This window comes from Mixophyes fleayi, chromosome 6 (genome assembly GCF_038048845.1).
Source record: "Mixophyes fleayi isolate aMixFle1 chromosome 6, aMixFle1.hap1, whole genome shotgun sequence".
NCBI classification, from domain to species: Eukaryota; Metazoa; Chordata; class Amphibia; order Anura; family Limnodynastidae; genus Mixophyes; species Mixophyes fleayi.
Window position 1 is genome coordinate 95,898,552 of NC_134407.1, and position 18,368 is coordinate 95,916,919.

At 38.5% G+C, this 18,368-nt stretch overlaps 1 protein-coding gene across 1 annotated transcript; it reads right to left on the reverse strand.

The window, feature by feature from the left end:
• Positions 1-5,512: 5,512 nt before the first annotated feature.
• Positions 5,513-15,057, reverse strand: PLAU (plasminogen activator, urokinase). The gene is made up of 11 exons (XM_075217053.1): positions 14,961-15,057; positions 13,650-13,731; positions 13,539-13,569; positions 12,671-12,775; positions 11,896-12,070; positions 11,427-11,530; positions 10,465-10,660; positions 9,614-9,765; positions 9,258-9,398; positions 8,980-9,128; positions 5,513-8,585 (listed from the first exon to the last, which is right to left on the reverse strand). The coding sequence occupies exons 2-11, from the start codon at positions 13,704-13,706 to the stop codon at positions 8,391-8,393; spliced, it is 1,305 nt and encodes a 434-aa protein (XP_075073154.1). The 5' UTR covers positions 13,707-13,731; positions 14,961-15,057; the 3' UTR covers positions 5,513-8,390.
• Between the last annotated feature and the right edge of the window lie 3,311 nt (positions 15,058-18,368).

Sequence of the window (18,368 nt, forward strand, 5' to 3'; positions counted from 1 at the left end):
TCATTTGCAGCACACCCTCTGCATATGCTGGAAGGATCACCCACAGTGCAGTTACAGATTTGAATAATGAAGGTGTAAATGTTGTACACCGGGAGGAGGATATTGATGTAGCTGGCGATGAGGAGGAACTTGACGAGGAGGATGCTGATGTGGTTATCTTAAATGAGGCAACAGGGGGGGAAACAGTTGCTGTCCATGGGACGAAAAAGCCCATCGTCATGCCTGGGCAGAAGACCAAAAAATCCACCTGTTCAGTCTGGAATTATTTCTATCCCAATCCGGACAACAATTGTATTGCCATATGTAGTTTATGTAAAGCTGCAATAAGCAGGGGTAAGGATCTTGGACACCTAGGGACATCCTCCCTTCTACGTCACCTGAAGACCCTTCATAATTCAGTGTTTAGTTAAGGAACTGTGGCTAGGACCGTCAGCAGTCCAGAGACACCTAAATCCCTTGGTCCTGTTGTATCCACACCAGCAACACCCTCCTCGTCAATTTCCTCCACAATCTCAATCAGAGATAGTCCTGCAGGCCATGTCACCGGCATGACTGAGTCCTCTTCAATCCGGGATTCTTCCGGAGGATCCTGCAGCGGTATGCCTACTACTGCCGCTGCTGCTGTTGCTGCTGGGAGTAGGTCATCTTCCCAGAGGGGTAGTCGTAAGACCGCTACGTCTTTCACTAAACAATTGACCGTACAACAGTGGTTTGCCATGAGCACGAAGTACGACAGCAGTCATCCTATACCAAAGCGGATAACTGCATCCTTGACAGCTATGTTGGTGTTAGACGTGCATCCGGTGTCCGCCATCAGTGGAGTGGGATTTAGACAGTTGATGGAGGTATTGTGTGCCCGGTACCAAATCCTGTCGAGATTCCACTTCACTAGGCAGGCGATACCCAGGATGTACAGAGAAGTACGAAAAAGTGTCCTCAGTGCTCTGAAAAATGCGGTTGTACCCACTGTCCACTTAACCACGGACATGTGGACAAGTGGTTCAGGGCAAACTAAGGACTATATGACTGTGACAGCCCACTGGGTAGATGCATCGCCTTCCGCAGCAACAGCAGCAGCTGCATCAGTAGCAGCATCTCCGAAACGCCTGCTCGTTCTAAGGCAGGCAACGTTGTGTATGACCGGTTTCAGTAAGAGGCACAACGCTGACAACCTCTTAGAGAAACTGAGGGAAATCATTTCGCAGTGGCTTACCCCATTTACACTCTCCTGGGGATTTGTGGTGTCGGACAACGCCAGTAACATTGTGCGGGCATTACATATGGGCAATTTCCAGCACGTGCCATGTTTTGTCCACACAATAAATTTGATGGTGCAGCATTACCTGAAAAGTGACAGGAGTGTGCAGGATATGCTTGCGGTGGCCCGCAAAATTGCTGGACACTTTTGGCATTCTGCCACTGCCTACCGAAGACTCGAGCAACATCAGAAAAGCCTGAACCTGCCCTGCCATCACCTCAAACAAGAGGTCGTGACGCGCTGGAACTCCACCCTCTATATGCTGCAGAGGATGGAGGAGCAGCAAAAGGCCAATTTAAGCCTACACAGCCACCTACGACATAGGCAAAGGAGTGGGGATGCGCCTGAGTCAAGCGCAGTGGAGACTGATTTCCGTGTTGTGCAAGGTTCTCCAGCCGTTTCAACTTGCCACACGAGAAGTCAGTTCCAACACTGCCAGCTTGAGTCAGGTGATTCCCCTGATCAGGCTGTTGCAGAAGCAGCTGGAGAAAGTGAGGGAGGAGCTGGTAAACCATTGCGATTCCACAAAGCATGTAGCTCTTGTGGATGAAGCCCTTCGTACGCTTTGCCAGGATCCGAGGGTGGTCACTCTTTTAGAGTCAGAGGAATACATTCTGGCCACCGTGCTCAATTCTCGGTTTAAAGCGTATGTTGTGTCTCTGTTTCCGGCGGACACAAGTCTACAGCGGTGCAAAGACCTGCTGGTCAGGAGATTGTCATCTGAAGAGGACAGTGACATGGCAACAGCTCCTCCTTCATTTTCTTCCACACCTGTGGCTGCGAGGAAACAGCTGAGATTTCATAAACGACCCGCTGGCAGGGATGCAGAGAACATCTGGTCCAGACTGAAGGACCTGCCACCCATTGCAGACATGTCTACTGTCACTGCATTGAATGCTGTCACAATTGAAAAAATGGTGTAGGATTACTTTGCTGACACCATCCAAGTAGACATGTCAAATAGTCCTTACTTTTACTGGCAGGAAAAAAAGGCAGTTTGGAAGCCCCTGTACAAACTGGCTCTATTTTACCTGCGTTGTCCCCCCTCCAGTGTGTACTCCGAAAGAGTTTTTAGTGCAGCGGGGAACCTGGTCAGTGAGCGGCGAAGGAGGTTGCTTCCGCAAAATGTTGAGAAGATGATGTTCATAAAAATGAATTATCAATTCTTCAATCAAGACCAGCAATGGCCTCCAGAGACTACAGAGGGACCGGTGATTGTGGAGTCCAGCGGGGACGAATTGATAATGTGTGAGGATGAGGAAGTACACACTGTAGGGGGTGAGGAATCAGAGGATGAGGATGAGGACGACATCTTGCCTCAGTAGAGCCACTTTACTTTGTACAGGGAGAGATGAATAGCTTTTTTGGTGTGTGGGGCCCAAACAACCAACCATTTCAGCCACAGTAGTTTGGTAGGCCCTGTCGCTGAAACGATTGGTTTGTTAAAGTGTGCATGTCCTTTTTCGGCAACATAATTCCCAAGGACAATTCCATCTTGCACCTCTTTTTTTTCTTTGCCAGCTCGTTTTGTGGGGGTCCAAACGAACCAATCATTTCAGCCACAGTTTTGTAGGCCCTGTCGCTGAAATGATTGGTTTATTAAAGTGCGCATGTCCTATTTCATCAACATAAGGGTGGGTGGGAGGGCCCAAGGAAAATTCCATCTTGCACCTCTTTTTTTGGCAAAATGTGCTCTTTGGGGCCTAGTTTTTCAAACTGCCATCCTGTCTGCCACTGCAGTGCCACTCCTAGATGGGCCACGTGTTTGTGCCGCCCACTTGTGTCGCTTAGCTTAGTCATCCAGCTACCTCGGTGCAACCTTAAGGCCTAAAAACAATATTGTGAGGTGTGAGGTGTTCAGAATAGACTGGAAATGAGTGATAATGAATGTTATTGAGGTTAATAATAGCGTAGGAGCAAAAACAAACAAAAAAACAGGATTTTAGTAGTTTTTATGCTTTTTTAAAAAAAAATCAGAACCCAAAACCCAAAATCCAAAACCTTGAGGGGGGTGTTTTGGCAAAACCCATTAGAACCCAAAACCTTAAGGTAATCAGAACCCAAAACCCCAAAAGTGGCCGGTGCACATCCCTAATTATTATTAACCTTTTTTTTTTACTTTGGATTTTTATCATACTGCTAGACATTGTTACCTTTTAAATTAGATAGCACTTTCAATGTGTTAACAATAAAAGTACTGCTTTATTTTAAGACGTCATCCACCATATTTAGCTAGGTTTGTCATTAGCTTATTCCCGGTGCGCACATTATATTGTGTTTTGTTTGATTTCACAAGGATTGGCACCCTTGAGCAAGCTTGCGACAGAGGTTTTTATGCTTTCCAAAGCTATATATCTACATGGTTTGAGAGCATTAGAGTTAGTTGTTTTATCAGCTACCTCATTACACCTTTGAGCACTGTACTGCGTCATGTTGGATTTGCGGTCTTGAACAATTGCCATGCTCACCTTTGCTGGTTCAACAACATGGAGTGCTGCATCATTAATGCTTTCTTGTTCAACCTCATAAAGCATTTTGCATGACTCAGCAAATGGATTAAATTGAAACATGAAAGTATTTAATTCTTGCATCAGATCAAGATTCCACTCCGCATTTGATATAATCCTCATTCTTTGTTTTGCAGTCTCATCTGGGTCTTATATATACAGTTGCGCAAATTTTCGTTTGTCCTTTTCGTTTGCTGGATGCAAAGTTCCTGCTCGATGATAAATTTGACCATGAATTTGGAAACAACAGGGACCGCAGCCAAGTGGCAGGGCAATATTAGACCCATAGACGCAAATGCTAAACCACTATTAATGGATCTTATGTTGTCAAAGAATTTTTTTGAGTTTTCATGCTGTCCTATCATTAAGTGCTCATTAACAGGAGCAGACCTTACTGCACCTAATCTTACTTTACCCTTGTGGCAGCATTGATTGAATTGTTTGTCAGATGGCTGCTCGGGTGCAAAATACTTGGCATGACATAATTCACAAATACTGTTCATGGGACCACAGTTATGAGCATTAAAATTGGTTTCATCAAAGTTATTAACATCAAGAATGGCATGACCTTTTAGGCGTTGACGTGATATTACCTCTGCCCTGGTTGTTCTTCAATTGTTTTCTCTGTGATGGGCAATTTGTTGAGGAGTCATATTTGCATGGTGATGACGATCACATTCGTGTTCTCTTCAGACTTTTGGTCATCAATCATAGTTTGTCATCGGGCTTTATCCCGCACCGCCCCACGTCTTTTTGCTGCATCTTGCTGTGCAGTTACTCCCACAGCAGACATTTGCCTTTTAGGTGGCATCGCAGTTACACTTTGTTGCTTAAATTGATTTGTATATCCCTATTAATTTAACACTAAGTGCAAATAAAACTAATGGATAGAAAATCGAGTCGATTTGGAGCAGCAAAGTTCATTAGAAATAGTAACTGCCAAAATAAACCAAACAAAATAAGCCCAAGAAATGAGGATAATCTAGTCAGTACAAATAGTCAAGTACACAAAAGAGTCATTTGCAAACATTTTACCAAAATCGTTTGTGTGTTTTGTGTGTGTATCTATAAAGGTGAGGAGCAGCGTTAGCCATGTATATATGTGTATATTTATATATATATATATATATATATAGATGAATGTTTATAGCAGCTCTGTTCATACTGCTCTTCAAATCTTGCCGGGTACGTTTATTGTGCAGACCATGCACAAATTTGGTAGTCATTCTCTAATTTGTTTTCTATTTTATTCATGTCTGTTTGAATGTATGCCATCTGACCATATCTAAGTTTAATTTTGTGCTCAAGTAACTCTCCTATTAAATATTTTTTGTATTTGCACTCACTGTAGATGTGGTAGTGTTTTGCCTTTTCTCTCTAGTTTATGTAACCCCATTGAATCTTCAACAGTAAATACAGAGCAAAGTAATTATTTAGGCAGTCTGCAATTACTTTGTCTCAATACATACACTCCCTTTATTCTTATTCTTCTTCTCTTTTTTTACATTAATGTGAAAAGCCTAATGCCTGGAAACAGGAGTTTAAAAATCTTAGGACATGAAATTTCATTAAGAAGTATTGCTATTAGGATTTTATCAGTGTTGAAATATTTTTACTCTCCCTTAAGTTTTAGAAATACTTTTAAGCAAAATACATTTTATTTTATTTCCTAGTTTACCTGCAATTTAATACATCCTGAAATTATACTGAACACATTTAATTACATCATGTACAAGACACATGTGGATATGTATAAAATAGTTTATTGACATAAATTAAAATGACAATACAAAATAGTACAAATAAATAGATATAAAAAATAAATTTAAAATACTGGGCCTGCCCATAAGAAATGATAGTCAGGTGAACAAGGCACCTTAGTCTTGGAAGAACTAACATTTTGGACTATCTGCAATTAAATGCTTGACATATTCACTCATAATCATAACAAATATTATATGGCTTCTTTGTCAGAGAAGTGTCAGATTGGTTGATATGTACCTTATTACTAGATTAAAAAACCAAGTATCATTGTAACACTAAGAGGACTTGAGTTGGGAATTTTGTCTAACACAACTCAGCTAATTTTCTGTCCTTAGATTACCAAGTACACACTGGCATTATAATTCTGCATTTAAGAGGTTTTGTTGTTGCTGTTTGATTAATGTATTCATTAGTGATATTATTTCTTATCTAATAGGGAACATCGCGACACTTCCAAATGACGTCAGTTGCGTGTGTGTGTGCGACTTCGAAATTTCGACTTTTAAAACGGCAACACACGGACCCAGGTAAGTATTACCTTTACATTAGGGGTTACGGTTAGGCATAAAATTAATATTACCATAGTCCGTGCGTTACCGCTTTAAAAAAAAAAAGTAGAGCACGCAACTGACGTCATTTGGAAGTGTCACAATATCCTCTCATCGAATTTCCTCTGTGTCTTTTTAATGGTAAGTAGTTATTTTTCCTATGTCGATCTGTTCATTATCGGGAATAATTATGTAGGAGTAAACAGTGTCGGTGTTTACAGCACCAATAACCTGTACTACACCCGTCTTACTCTCTAATGAGAGATGGTGTTCTGTCCATTGTCCACAAGAGGTCTCCTGAGAACATGTTGTAGAATACAATGTACAGGTACTATTAAATCACAAGATACTGTAAACAAATCTAGTGTTGCTGATTTAAACTACAAATATACCATTTACAGCATAGTTCCTTCCACAGAAATAAATATACAATAAAATAATTACATAAATTATATAATTAAAAGATAAAGAAATAATTTACTGGTTACATATGTACAAAGTTCATGCCACCTTAATTAGTGGATATACCCTCATGAGGACTGGTTCAGTAAACAGTGTAAACCCATATTAATCCACTACATTGTTGAATAAAATGGTATAATTGCTATGCAAGTCATTGCTGAAAATTATTTAATGTAATGATCTAGACCAGTGGTGGGCAACTTGCAGCTCTTGAACCACAAGATTTATTAGGAGTCTGCATCATATTACCTCCACTGCACAACACAAGGAGGTCACACTCTAACAACTCATCCATCAGGGGAAGAGAGTGTGCAGTGTGCTCTCCCTGCTCCCACCTTCCCCTGCGTGGGCTCCGATATTATTTTTTTGCTTAGTAAGATATTGTAAACTATGTTACATTTCCAATGTATTTGTGTGTTTATATTGTGTATATGTATATGCACACACATACAAGGTAAAGTTGTCTCTTTATGGAATCTATAGATATTTTTGGTCTGACTGGTTGGCCACTCCTGATCTAGACACTAATGAATTTGAGACTGTTTTTCACCTGGTTAACCTATCCTAATTTTACTTTACATTGGGCTCTTGTTACAGTCCAGGACAGCCAGTAATGGTGGGAATGTCATATGTTGGCAAGAAATGCTGGTCACACACTGGTGACATCAGGCAAATGGCCCGATATCTCTACATGTGTTGCTCATAAGATGGTCACAAGACGTGTTGGTAAAAACGGTTAGTCGATGACACCTGTTGGCTACATTGGCCATCATCTTGCAACTACATCAACAGGCCCGAGTGATCCTATCATCGGACTGATATAATTTAATTTGGCAACCCAAGTGTGTGGCTAAACAGGACAGTAATTGAAAGGCAGGATATCTGCATGTGTCACCAACAACTTAATAGCATAATGTTCTCGCTTAAGGGCCTATTTACTAATGGCCACATTTCCCCTGTTAAGTATCATCCATTAATGTAATAATATGGAGTAATACAACACGACCATTGCAGTGCATCAGTGCATCCAATAGTTGGCTGTGCCAGCGATGACTTCCCTTCTCTAACAAGTCTGGGATGTTACTTAACATAGGGGAGAGCAGACGATGCTCTCCCCATAGGGAATGTCGTTAGCCATCAGGGTCAAACTCCGAAAAGTTAGGATTTTTGGAGCTTGCTATACTGGCTCAGAACGCTGTCCCCATTGAACATTAAGGGGACTGCATTTTAATGTAATACTTAGCCTAGTGCTGGAGATATCTGATAGCTTGAGGCTTTTGTTAGATAGATGTGTTACTTTACAATGCATGCGGAAAAAGCCGTTTCCCCATAGTTTATTGCTTAATAAATAGGCCTCTTAGTCTTGCTATAAATGTTGTTCATTGCTCATCTCCATTTTTTAAAACATATATTGTTAACAGTACTTTTATATTTTTCTTTATAGAGTGAAGGAGTACAACATGGTATCAGAGCAAATCAAAAAATACTCTGCTATCTGCTTTATCACGGGTCCATGTGTAAAGTATATATGTCACTGAACATTAGTTCAAAACAGAATGCAGTCCATACATAAGTAACTCAGTCAGATATGGACTACAAAGCCCATGTGCACAAACTTTTAAAATACTGCACATACACTGTAATTTACTAGTAGTGCAAATGGGCAGTAATACATAGCAACCAACACTGATTAAATTAAATATGTATGTGATAGTTTACAAATAAATGTTGCTACTTTCTTTCTGGTACTTTAGATATACCAGGCAGGCTTGGCTGGCAAAGAAGGCCCGAAAGGTTTCCCTTCTCATCTATACTTTCCATGTAATCTGAAGTATTGAGGAGACTGATTGCTTATTTAGGGATAATGTTGCTATTTCTCACACGAATAGCTTTAGCCATGTTTTCCTCTATCCACTGTAAATAGTTTGTGATTCGGGTATACACTCCAGGTTTATTCTTCTTGGCACACTCTTCCCCCCAACTAATTATGCCATATAGCATCATCTGCCCATTGTGCTGACAGATCAGAGGGCCACCAGAATCCCCCTAAAAAAAAACAAGTTAACATAAATCACTAGAAAGATATAAACAAAAGACCAATTTGTATATTTTAAAAGGCCAAATAGCATTATTATTATTATTATTATTATTATTAATAAACTATTATATTTTCACAGGATCGAACTACACACAAGTGCCAACTTATAGTATATGTGCTCTCTGACTCCAAATATTAAAGATATGTCTCCTGGGATACCCTAACTTGCTCCAATTCTAAATTCTCCTGCATTGCTACCCATACAAATTTGAATTAAGTTTAAGTGGTCCATTTAAATAAATTCACTCAATACCACAGATAACCAATAGGGGGCAGCGATTGATTTTACATGAATCATGAGCAGTAAATAAATAGTAAACACTGTCATCTTCATCATCTTACCTTGCAAGCATCTACCTTCCACTCTGGATCTCCAGCACAAAACATATTGTTGTTGATCAGCTTCCCATAATATTGTATTGATTGACAAACTTCCTGTGACATTAGCTGAACTGATGTGGACTTAAGGGACTGAGAGTATACAATGTTATCTGAAAAAATGGAAAATAAATGCATGAAAGCCTCCTGTCAGTAAGAGTGTTGCCTAAAAATACATTTCTATAAATCAGTTCAGTAGGAGAGCATAAAGTTAATTAATCTGTAATAGAGTATTAATTTACCATATGCCTCTTTTCCAAATCCAGCTATCTCACAGTGTGTCCCATCCCTCAGTTTCAGATCTGCTGATGGCAGGCAGACAGTCTGTACAGAATTGGTCATCGAAGCGCAATGCCCTGATGCGGAACGAATCCTCACCAATGCTAAAAAAAAATACACTAGTTTCATAGAGCAGTACATTTTAGTTACATATATATTCTTTATAGTAAGCTAAAGTTTTGTAATCAATATTGTGACTGATACATTACTAGTACAGTGGGATATTTTTCCAGTTTAACAAACTAACACCAGGCAATGTTTTATTGCCAATATTCCCACTGCTAAATCATTGGGATTGTGCCACTTTTAAAACTCTTACCAATATCATTGTCCAATGCGTTTGTCCTATCACTGTAATTCTGATGACGGATGATCTTCTCCACCTGAAACCTCTGCTCTCTGTGCTCATTTGTTTCATTAAGGTTAGATTTTCCCAGGATGACCACATAATCTTTAGGCTCAGGAAATTCACTAAATTGAGAAAAAACATCAAAGGTCATGAATGTTGCAAATCATATGAATATATAGTGTGTCAGTGATATGGAAATCATTCATCATCATCACCATTTATTGATATAGTGTCACTAATTCCGCAGTGCTGTACTCTCTGTACAGCGCTGCAGAATTAGTGACACTATATCAATAAATTAGTGGCATATCAATAAATGGTGACCCACATCAGTCCCAGCCCCATTGGGGCTTACAGTCTAAATTCCCTAACACACACACACGCATACTACGGTCAATTTGTTAGCAACCAATTAACCTACTAGTATGTTTTTGGAGTGTGGGAGGAAACCGGAGCACCCAGAGGAAACCCACGTAAACACGGGGAGAGCATACAAACTCCTCACAGATAAGGCCATAGTAGGGAATTGAATTCAAGACCCCAGTGCTGTGAGGCAGAAGTGCTAACCACTAAGCCACTGTGCTGCCCTATTTACATCTAATATCTGAGCAATATAGAAGCTAACAAACATGGTGAAAAATTATAAATGCAAAATATGCCAACATTGTGATGGACTTGTGAATGTAATATATATAGCATTCATTTCAAAGAACGAAATCCAGCATTGAAAATAGTTTAGTTACTCCCCAGTAATCAATTGTCATGGTGATTGTACAATGTCTCTCATGTGTTTAAGTCCACCAAGAAAGAAGATCGCCTACCTGTCTGGAAAACAATGTGCAGCAGTAAGCAACCAGCAGGGGTTAATAAGACTTGCTCCACACTGGAAGAACTGCTGCTGTTTGTTTCTTCTGCTGACTTGGTAAAGTGTGGCTATCCATGGCTGGGATTCAATAGGGCTGCTGTTCCCTCCAACTATTTTATACAATTTGTGCTGACGACGGCCACAGGTGGATTCTGTATCATAAAAAGAGATTACGGTGATCATGGTTCATTCACAATAACACACATCTGACTATGATAAAAATGCTATATTTTCCAAAAGTCCTAAGAAATAGCCATCCTGTAAATAGACTTGATGAACTTTCAATCTGACTAATGTTTCCTCCTTTAGCTGGGCACTGAACTCAATAGTGGTCTTCAGGTCCAAAGCATTTCCACAAGGAACTTGTCAGCTGATATTGGGGCTGTGGTATGTACTGTACTGGACAACTAGTTTGGCTAAGCATAATGAAATATTCAATAAAGGACTTTAAGTATATGAGTTCTATTACATACATGGGAGCTGATTCATTAAAGAAAGTAAAGCAAAAAAAAGGAGTAATTTTGCATCTTGACAAAACCATGTTGCATTAGAGGGGGATGTAAATTTATAGATTTATAGTTGGGGTAGAGCATGTCCTAGATAAACTTTCAATTTTAGTGTGAAAATAAAGCTAACAAGTATTTGTGTGCTACATGAAAAATCAGTCAGTATTTTCCTTACATGCAAAATAATAAACTAATTTGCATCCGTTCCATTGTAACATGGTTTGTTTAGGAGCAAATTTGCTCCTTTTTTGCTTTACTTTCCTTAATGAATCAGGAACATGGAGTCGAACTTAAAAGCCACTAGCCGGAGACTTTCTTTAGCCAGGCTGAGATACACATATTGGTATAACATTCACATTTGTGTTTTCCTCCTCCTTAGGTTATGAACCTAATTTGTGTAACATAGACCCACCTGTGGTTTCATCTACTTTACATTTCGGGACCTGGCAAAACATGCTTACAACACTCTTTGGCCCCTTAAAGAAACACCACGGTCTGAGGCCATTGTTTGGGTTCCTAGATGAAACAAAATTACAGTTAAAGCTCTTAGTTGATACACTTGTTGATGCTTATGTATTTTGAGATCAACCCAAAAAAATTGGTGGAAAAAAAAGGAAATGAGAGAAAACAAAAATAGAATAAATAGATACATGTATTACTATAATGTGGATCAGCAGCTGTATAATACTGTATGCTATGATTTGTAGAAATGTGGGAGTGCAGTTGGTTGTTTATTAGCTCTTCAATGAGTGAATGTGGGTTAGCAATGGTCTTACTTAAATCCTCATTTGCCTGTATTATTTGTATGGTGGTATCTCCATCTTTTGTGGAAAGTTCAAGGACATGTATACATGTTTAAACATTATGGTCTCCAGTATTACCTGCAATAATTGTGCTTCCCTAGTCCAAGCTTTAGTGCATCCTTCATTTGAGCATTGAAATACATATTTTTCAAGAGTGGAGAATCCCAATGCAGACAGTCAAAATTGTTGCTGGTTTTTGATGCTGTGCCTCTGTAATCATGGCCCATGTCTTTGTAGCACTTAGATCTCAAATCTGGAAAAAAATATAAATATTACAATCACAAAAAGTATATTAGATATAGAAAGTGAATACAGCTTTTTTCAGAAGTTTTTGCACTGAGTGCAGGAATATTGCTTATTATGCCAAGGTTCAAGAAAGTTTTCACCATATTCAACAAAGGGCCAGTGAAACATAGTAGCAACCCTAAGGCCTGATGCATTTTGACAGCTCATATCACAATCCAAATGGAATTCAATGTAAAGAAAACACCCAGCAAATAGTGCAGGCACTGGGATGAATGATCCCTGAGCCTTCACTTCCCTGTTGTTCACATGGACTGCATAGTGAACAAATTCTAAGAAAAATGTGTTTTGAGCTATATATTTCCAGCTGTAAAAATCAAGACACATTGGAGCTTTGTGTGTCTGAGGGGCCTATTTATTAAGCATTGTTTTGCCCAAAATTATGCGGAAATGACTCTTTTTGGAAGTCCTGTCCCAATTGAAGAATAATAATAAATAACAATGATAAATCGGAGATAATAGTTGTGAAAGAGAATATTATCAGGGGAAAATCCTGATAATTGGCAAATGGACTCATGAGTGAGCTGTGCAGTGTTAACATACTGTATACCTTTTTCACAGTGCTCTCCGGTATATCCTGTTGGACAGGCACATCCATAAGATTTTTTGTAGGTTCTATAATATACACAAGATCCTCCATGTAAGCAAACACATTCTGTGGAAAGTGAAAATAAAATATAAATATAAACACGTAAAAAAAATCATACAGCAGAGATAATTTACAAAATAATCTCAGTCAGCTCTCCCACTTGAAAGGCATATAAAACTAAATAATACAAAGCACTCCTATCCTTAGGCTATCAATTATTTAATATTTATCTTCTAAACCAATGCTGCTTATATACTGTAATCTCAGATGTACATTTTACTCCAGGGGCGCACGCAGTCTCCAGAAACCCCTCCCCTCCGCTAACGAAGTGCCACACATAGCGGCACTGTACTATATGCTGTTGACAGCGCCGCGGCTGCTGTATAGTACAGTGCTGCTGAAACGGAGCTGCTGCGCATTCACAGCAGCTCTCTCGATTTTTTTGTGGTTTATTTTTGGGTGGGGGGGGGAAACTTCCCCTAAAAATCCTGCGTACGCCGCTGTACTCTGCCATACGAGTCCATCATAATCTTCTTTGAAGATGACATACACAACACAGAATTTTTCTACAGTACGTACTACAGTTTCTCAGACCTTTATTCGCTAATGTGCAGGGTAATTATATTATAGGAGCTTTTCATGAGGCAGTTTGAAACACGCTACTCTTTTTAAAATATGTATATTAACATGTATAAACAAAATACAGTACATTAAAAATAATACATAGAAAATGTAACCACTTTGTAGTAGTAAATGTTGAAAGTGGTACATTTACTGCTCATGGAAAAGTATATTTTACATTTGATACATGACTGCAAACAGTTCATACCTTCTTTGTCCTTCGGATTCCTGTGGGGTTTCTAAAAGAAAAAAGTTTGTTTCATCAGCAATGTAAAATATTGTCCCTGCAAGTAGTGTAACAAAAGCAAAAATAACATACCGATTCCAGTCCTGTAATAAGTACAAAAAGAAATGCTGAAGCGAGGATAAGCTTCATCTTCAATAGTATGGATTTCTTCTAGCTAAAATAAAAGTCACAATATTAGATTGTCTATTTATAAAATATATTTATTTATTTTATTAAAATATATTTATTTGCAATGTATTTTTGTAGTAGCGCTTATAAAACATACAGGCATAATAATATATGAAGCACCAGTTTTCCACAGAAAAATACAATTAACACAATCATCATCATCATCATTTATTTATATAGCACCAGCAAATTCCGTAGCGCTTTACAATTGGGAACAAACACAGTAATAAAGCAATACTGGGTAATACATACAGAGAGGTAATATGGCCTTGCTTGCAAGCTTACAATCTATACAACATAATATATAGTAATAGTATTCAGAGCCATATTTTGAGTTGAAATAGCTCAGGCATTCTGAGTGATAATGCCCTTAATTAATGCACTCCACATGCTCATATCTCTATATCAAACAGCACCACCATCATTTTTAATGGGAAAAAGAAGTAACCAGACCAAGTAGCAGAAATTAATATTAACAATAAACTGAACATAAAAACATTTTATTCTGCCTCTAAACAATGATAACCTATGCCAAACACAGCCTTGCCAGTGGAAAGTTGCTCCCTCTTAAAAAGCATAATAGGTATGTCCCCCTCCTTCTTCTGTGCAAACAATGCCTCTGGCAAGACATGTCAGGGGATGCCGAGAAGGGAGAGGTAAAAGACAGAAAAATGTTAAACAATTAAGGCTGGGTACACACTGCAGGGTTTTTAGACGATTATCGGGCCAATCACACGATAATCGATCGTTTGGCCTTATATCGCATTAGTGTGTACAATGCAACGATAAATGATTATTGTTCCAAAGGTCATCATATCATTTAATTTGATTTTTAAACTTAACTAAAAATCTTGTTCAACGATGGAACGATGTTGTTCCAATTCTGCATTGTGTATGCATTCAAGACCGGCAGTATCTATAGATCTCTATGGAGAGGACAGAATCATGATCTTTTCAGCCAATGATTATAACAAATGAAAACACAGACGATGCAATACTTCAAAGTACATGAAGTGCTTCCTTCCAAAGACTGAACCCTTCCTGGTACATACATTCATAAATAAAATAATGGTTTCCAGCTCTGCTGCATGATAAAATTCATCGATCTGTGTGAACGTGGATACAAAATATTTATTCACATTTGTGTCGCAATTAAATTCATATTTATTATTGAATTATTTGTGTATACTTATGAAAGCTAGAGATTGCACTCACCAGTACGGATAATCCAAGCGTTATCCCAGCGACTGCTGTCTTTGTAGATGCTTTATCTGTCCTTGGAACTAATTGTGCTCCTCTGTCCTGCAGCATACCGGTCTGTGCCTTATAATGCTCAGTTCTGCTCTCTGATTGGCTGGCACAGTGCCCTAGGCGTGGCAACAGGGCTGCATGCAGAGGTTGTACCGTAGGCTCATCATCCTGTACATTAACGCTTTGTAAACAAATGAACTAATTTATGAGTCAAGCATAGGGGATTCACACTAGTTTCGCAGAAAAGGAATTGATTAACCTTTCGTGCGCCAGAAAGAGCAGCCGGAAGTCGGGAGCTATTATTACTTTTGCTATTATTACACATATTTTACAACTGTCCTGTAGTCAGTCTGAGTCTCAATAATCCTTAACCTATTGAATGTAAGACACCATTAATGCAGTGTTGGGATACTCTTTACACTAATATATTTAATAATTATTCAGGTCAATGTTACTATAATAAACATGATGCAAATACATTTATTGATTCCTGCAAACAAAATATTTTTAAACTATTCTGATGTAATGACTTCAGTATACATTAAAAAAAAAAGAAGTGTATTATAATTAATAACAGACCCCCCCCCCTCCCACACACACTTATAGATTATTATAGATTATATATTATAGCAGACATAACCTCTAACTTTCCTGAGCTGTACAAAAGCACTTTGCCCACATCCTTCTGCCTTTATATGTTCTCTTAGCTCCTTAATGACTTATATAATATTCTTATAAATTACAGTATATGGGATATAATGTCAAATATAAAGTGGGACCTATAAGCATGTGAGTGCTCTTTAAAGATGTAAAAGTACAATAAAAATACATAGTTTTACCTATTGCATAATTTCAAAGTGCCCCAAAATTCATGCCCTAATTTTCATACATGTTGACCCTTTTTGGCACTCATGTATAGAGCAACAATTACATATGTCAGTGACCAAATTGGACAAATTACTGATTTTAACCAATTGTCTTCAACCTGCTACGTTCTCTGGCTGTTCTGATAGACATCAAATTTATCTTGACCATATGCTGCTTGCTGGTCATTTTGTTCCCACACACAGCAAATTATGTCATAATTGCTAATTTTGTGGGCAGCTTAATTTGTATTGATACACATTCAAATTAAACTTAGTTAATGTATGTACCGAAATTGCTGGTCTGCTCTCCCTTTATTATTTGCGCAAGTGAACCTAATTGTCCTTCAATTGCATTTAAATGTGCACGCCCACATCCTGTCTTTGCAAACACCCCAGTAAAAGCATGTGCAAATGTGTTTAAACTTGTGCAAGTTTGTGTAAACTTCGGAAAACGCACTCAGTGGTACAGTAAAAATATCAATGCAAATTCCAAATTACTCCATTCAGGTCAGCTTAATTAATGTCCTAATCATGAGATACTCAGAGAGAGGGGACATTTGGGCTATCTATATTGCATGTGTCAGTATTCTGCGTGATAGCCTTTGAATTACATTAGTTGTAGTGGGCCCAGAAATGCTCTTTCTTGCAAAAGTGCAACTAGAAAGTGCAAATTTTATGATATTAAAATCAGGAATGAGGTTTTGTTTCTAGGCACTCTGGCCAGCCGAAGAACTCCTTTCAAGGGAAGGAAAAGGTTGTGCAATTACCCATTAGACATTGAAAATCGAATTAAATTTGTCTTCTTCACCACATGCACTCATTTACGTGCAGAACTAGGTGCACTTGTGCACCTTAAACAAACTGAGCAATGAGTGCCCCTGATCATCCCAACACCTCCCATCAGATGGTGCAAACTCTTACACCTCTACAGACGCCACCTTTTTTACCTGCAAAATTATATGCCTATCACAATAGAGAATTTGGGCTACTCCTTTGCACTCTTTTGGATAATAAAAGTCAGGTCAGTGTTCCTAGACCTTTATTAAAGCAGCTCAACTGAGATATTGTTTATTTATATTGTACTCCTTATATTTTAAAGTAGTGGATACAGCATACAACATATTTCCAGAAAACTGACAAATGTTTCAGATTGTTATTTATTAAGAGCATTTTAAAAATTGAATCACTAATGCAAACCCTTTACTGAATCAGACACAGAAGTGATGCAAAGCAGGGAAAAACAGCATATGTTAAAGAAGAAATAAGTTCCACTTAGGGCCTCATTTATAGTCGGACGCAATTTACACTGAAATCATAAGTGTAAATTGCATCCCGTAATTTACACAGTATTTAGGGTGGCATGGATCTTTAGATCCATGCGGCTTAGAATAAGAATACTGTGCAAATTGCACAAACACGCCTCTTTATCTGCCTTATGGGCCGGTGTGCAAGTGTATCACGCACACCGCCCTGTAAAGCAGAAAATTAAATACATTTTTTAAAAAATATTTATTTTTTTTTTAAAAAATTGTTCTTTCCAACCCAACAAGGGTTGGTTATGCTGTTTGGGAAGGGGTGCACACCTTTTTTTAAAAAAAATATTTTTTACTTTGTTTTTAATACACCAAGGTCTCTTGCAGCAGCTGAAAGCACTCGCAAAAGATACGTCTCCTAGAGACCTCTTTGCGGTTGCTTTCAACTCAAAATAGCATGTAAACTACCTCCCCCGTTCCACTTCTCTAAGCGCAGCGAGGTGCAACTGGGAGATCCATCTCATTCGGAGTGTAAACTGAGACTAATCTTTGGCCAAAAGTGCTTTTTGTGCTCAACAAAAATACTTGCGTCCGACTCTAAATGAGGCCCTTAGTGTCTGACAATGTTACCCCGGTTTACTTATGCTTGTGTCCCACTTCAGTTCTTATATGTTACACATTATGCGAGAATCTACACATTAGTTTTTTTAAAAAGTGGTTAAGACATACTTACTTTTGTTTACATTAGTTTGAAACATTTAAATTCTATGTAAAAAGAAGCCATCCTAAATGTGCTATTATTCCTATAATTATGACATAAGTTTGTAATAGCAGTAAATATTTAGCTTGTTCTTCTTGTTACCTCGTCCTTACTCCCCTAACTATGTGAGGTTTCTGCCGTTAAACGTGAATGTCTTCCTGCCAGGGATTCCGATCATCCAAGCTGTGTGTGTGTTAACCAGAAAAATGCAAGTCCCTGAGCAATGTGTGCAGTGAGAGAGTGAGTCACATATTTTCCTTTAATCTCACCCTTAATCATTGGTCTACCAATTTCGAGCATTGCTCATTATAACTCTCTCTCTATAAAAGGGAGCTGTAATTGTATCCCTGAATCTCCGGCTGTATTAACACAGAAAATATACACATTTGGGCATCTAAGGGTGGGCGAATATGATTGTTAAGAAATTTGGGTAATGAATCTATTTCCAGAAAGCTGTGATTCTGGAAAATCTGCATATCAACTGTATAAAGTG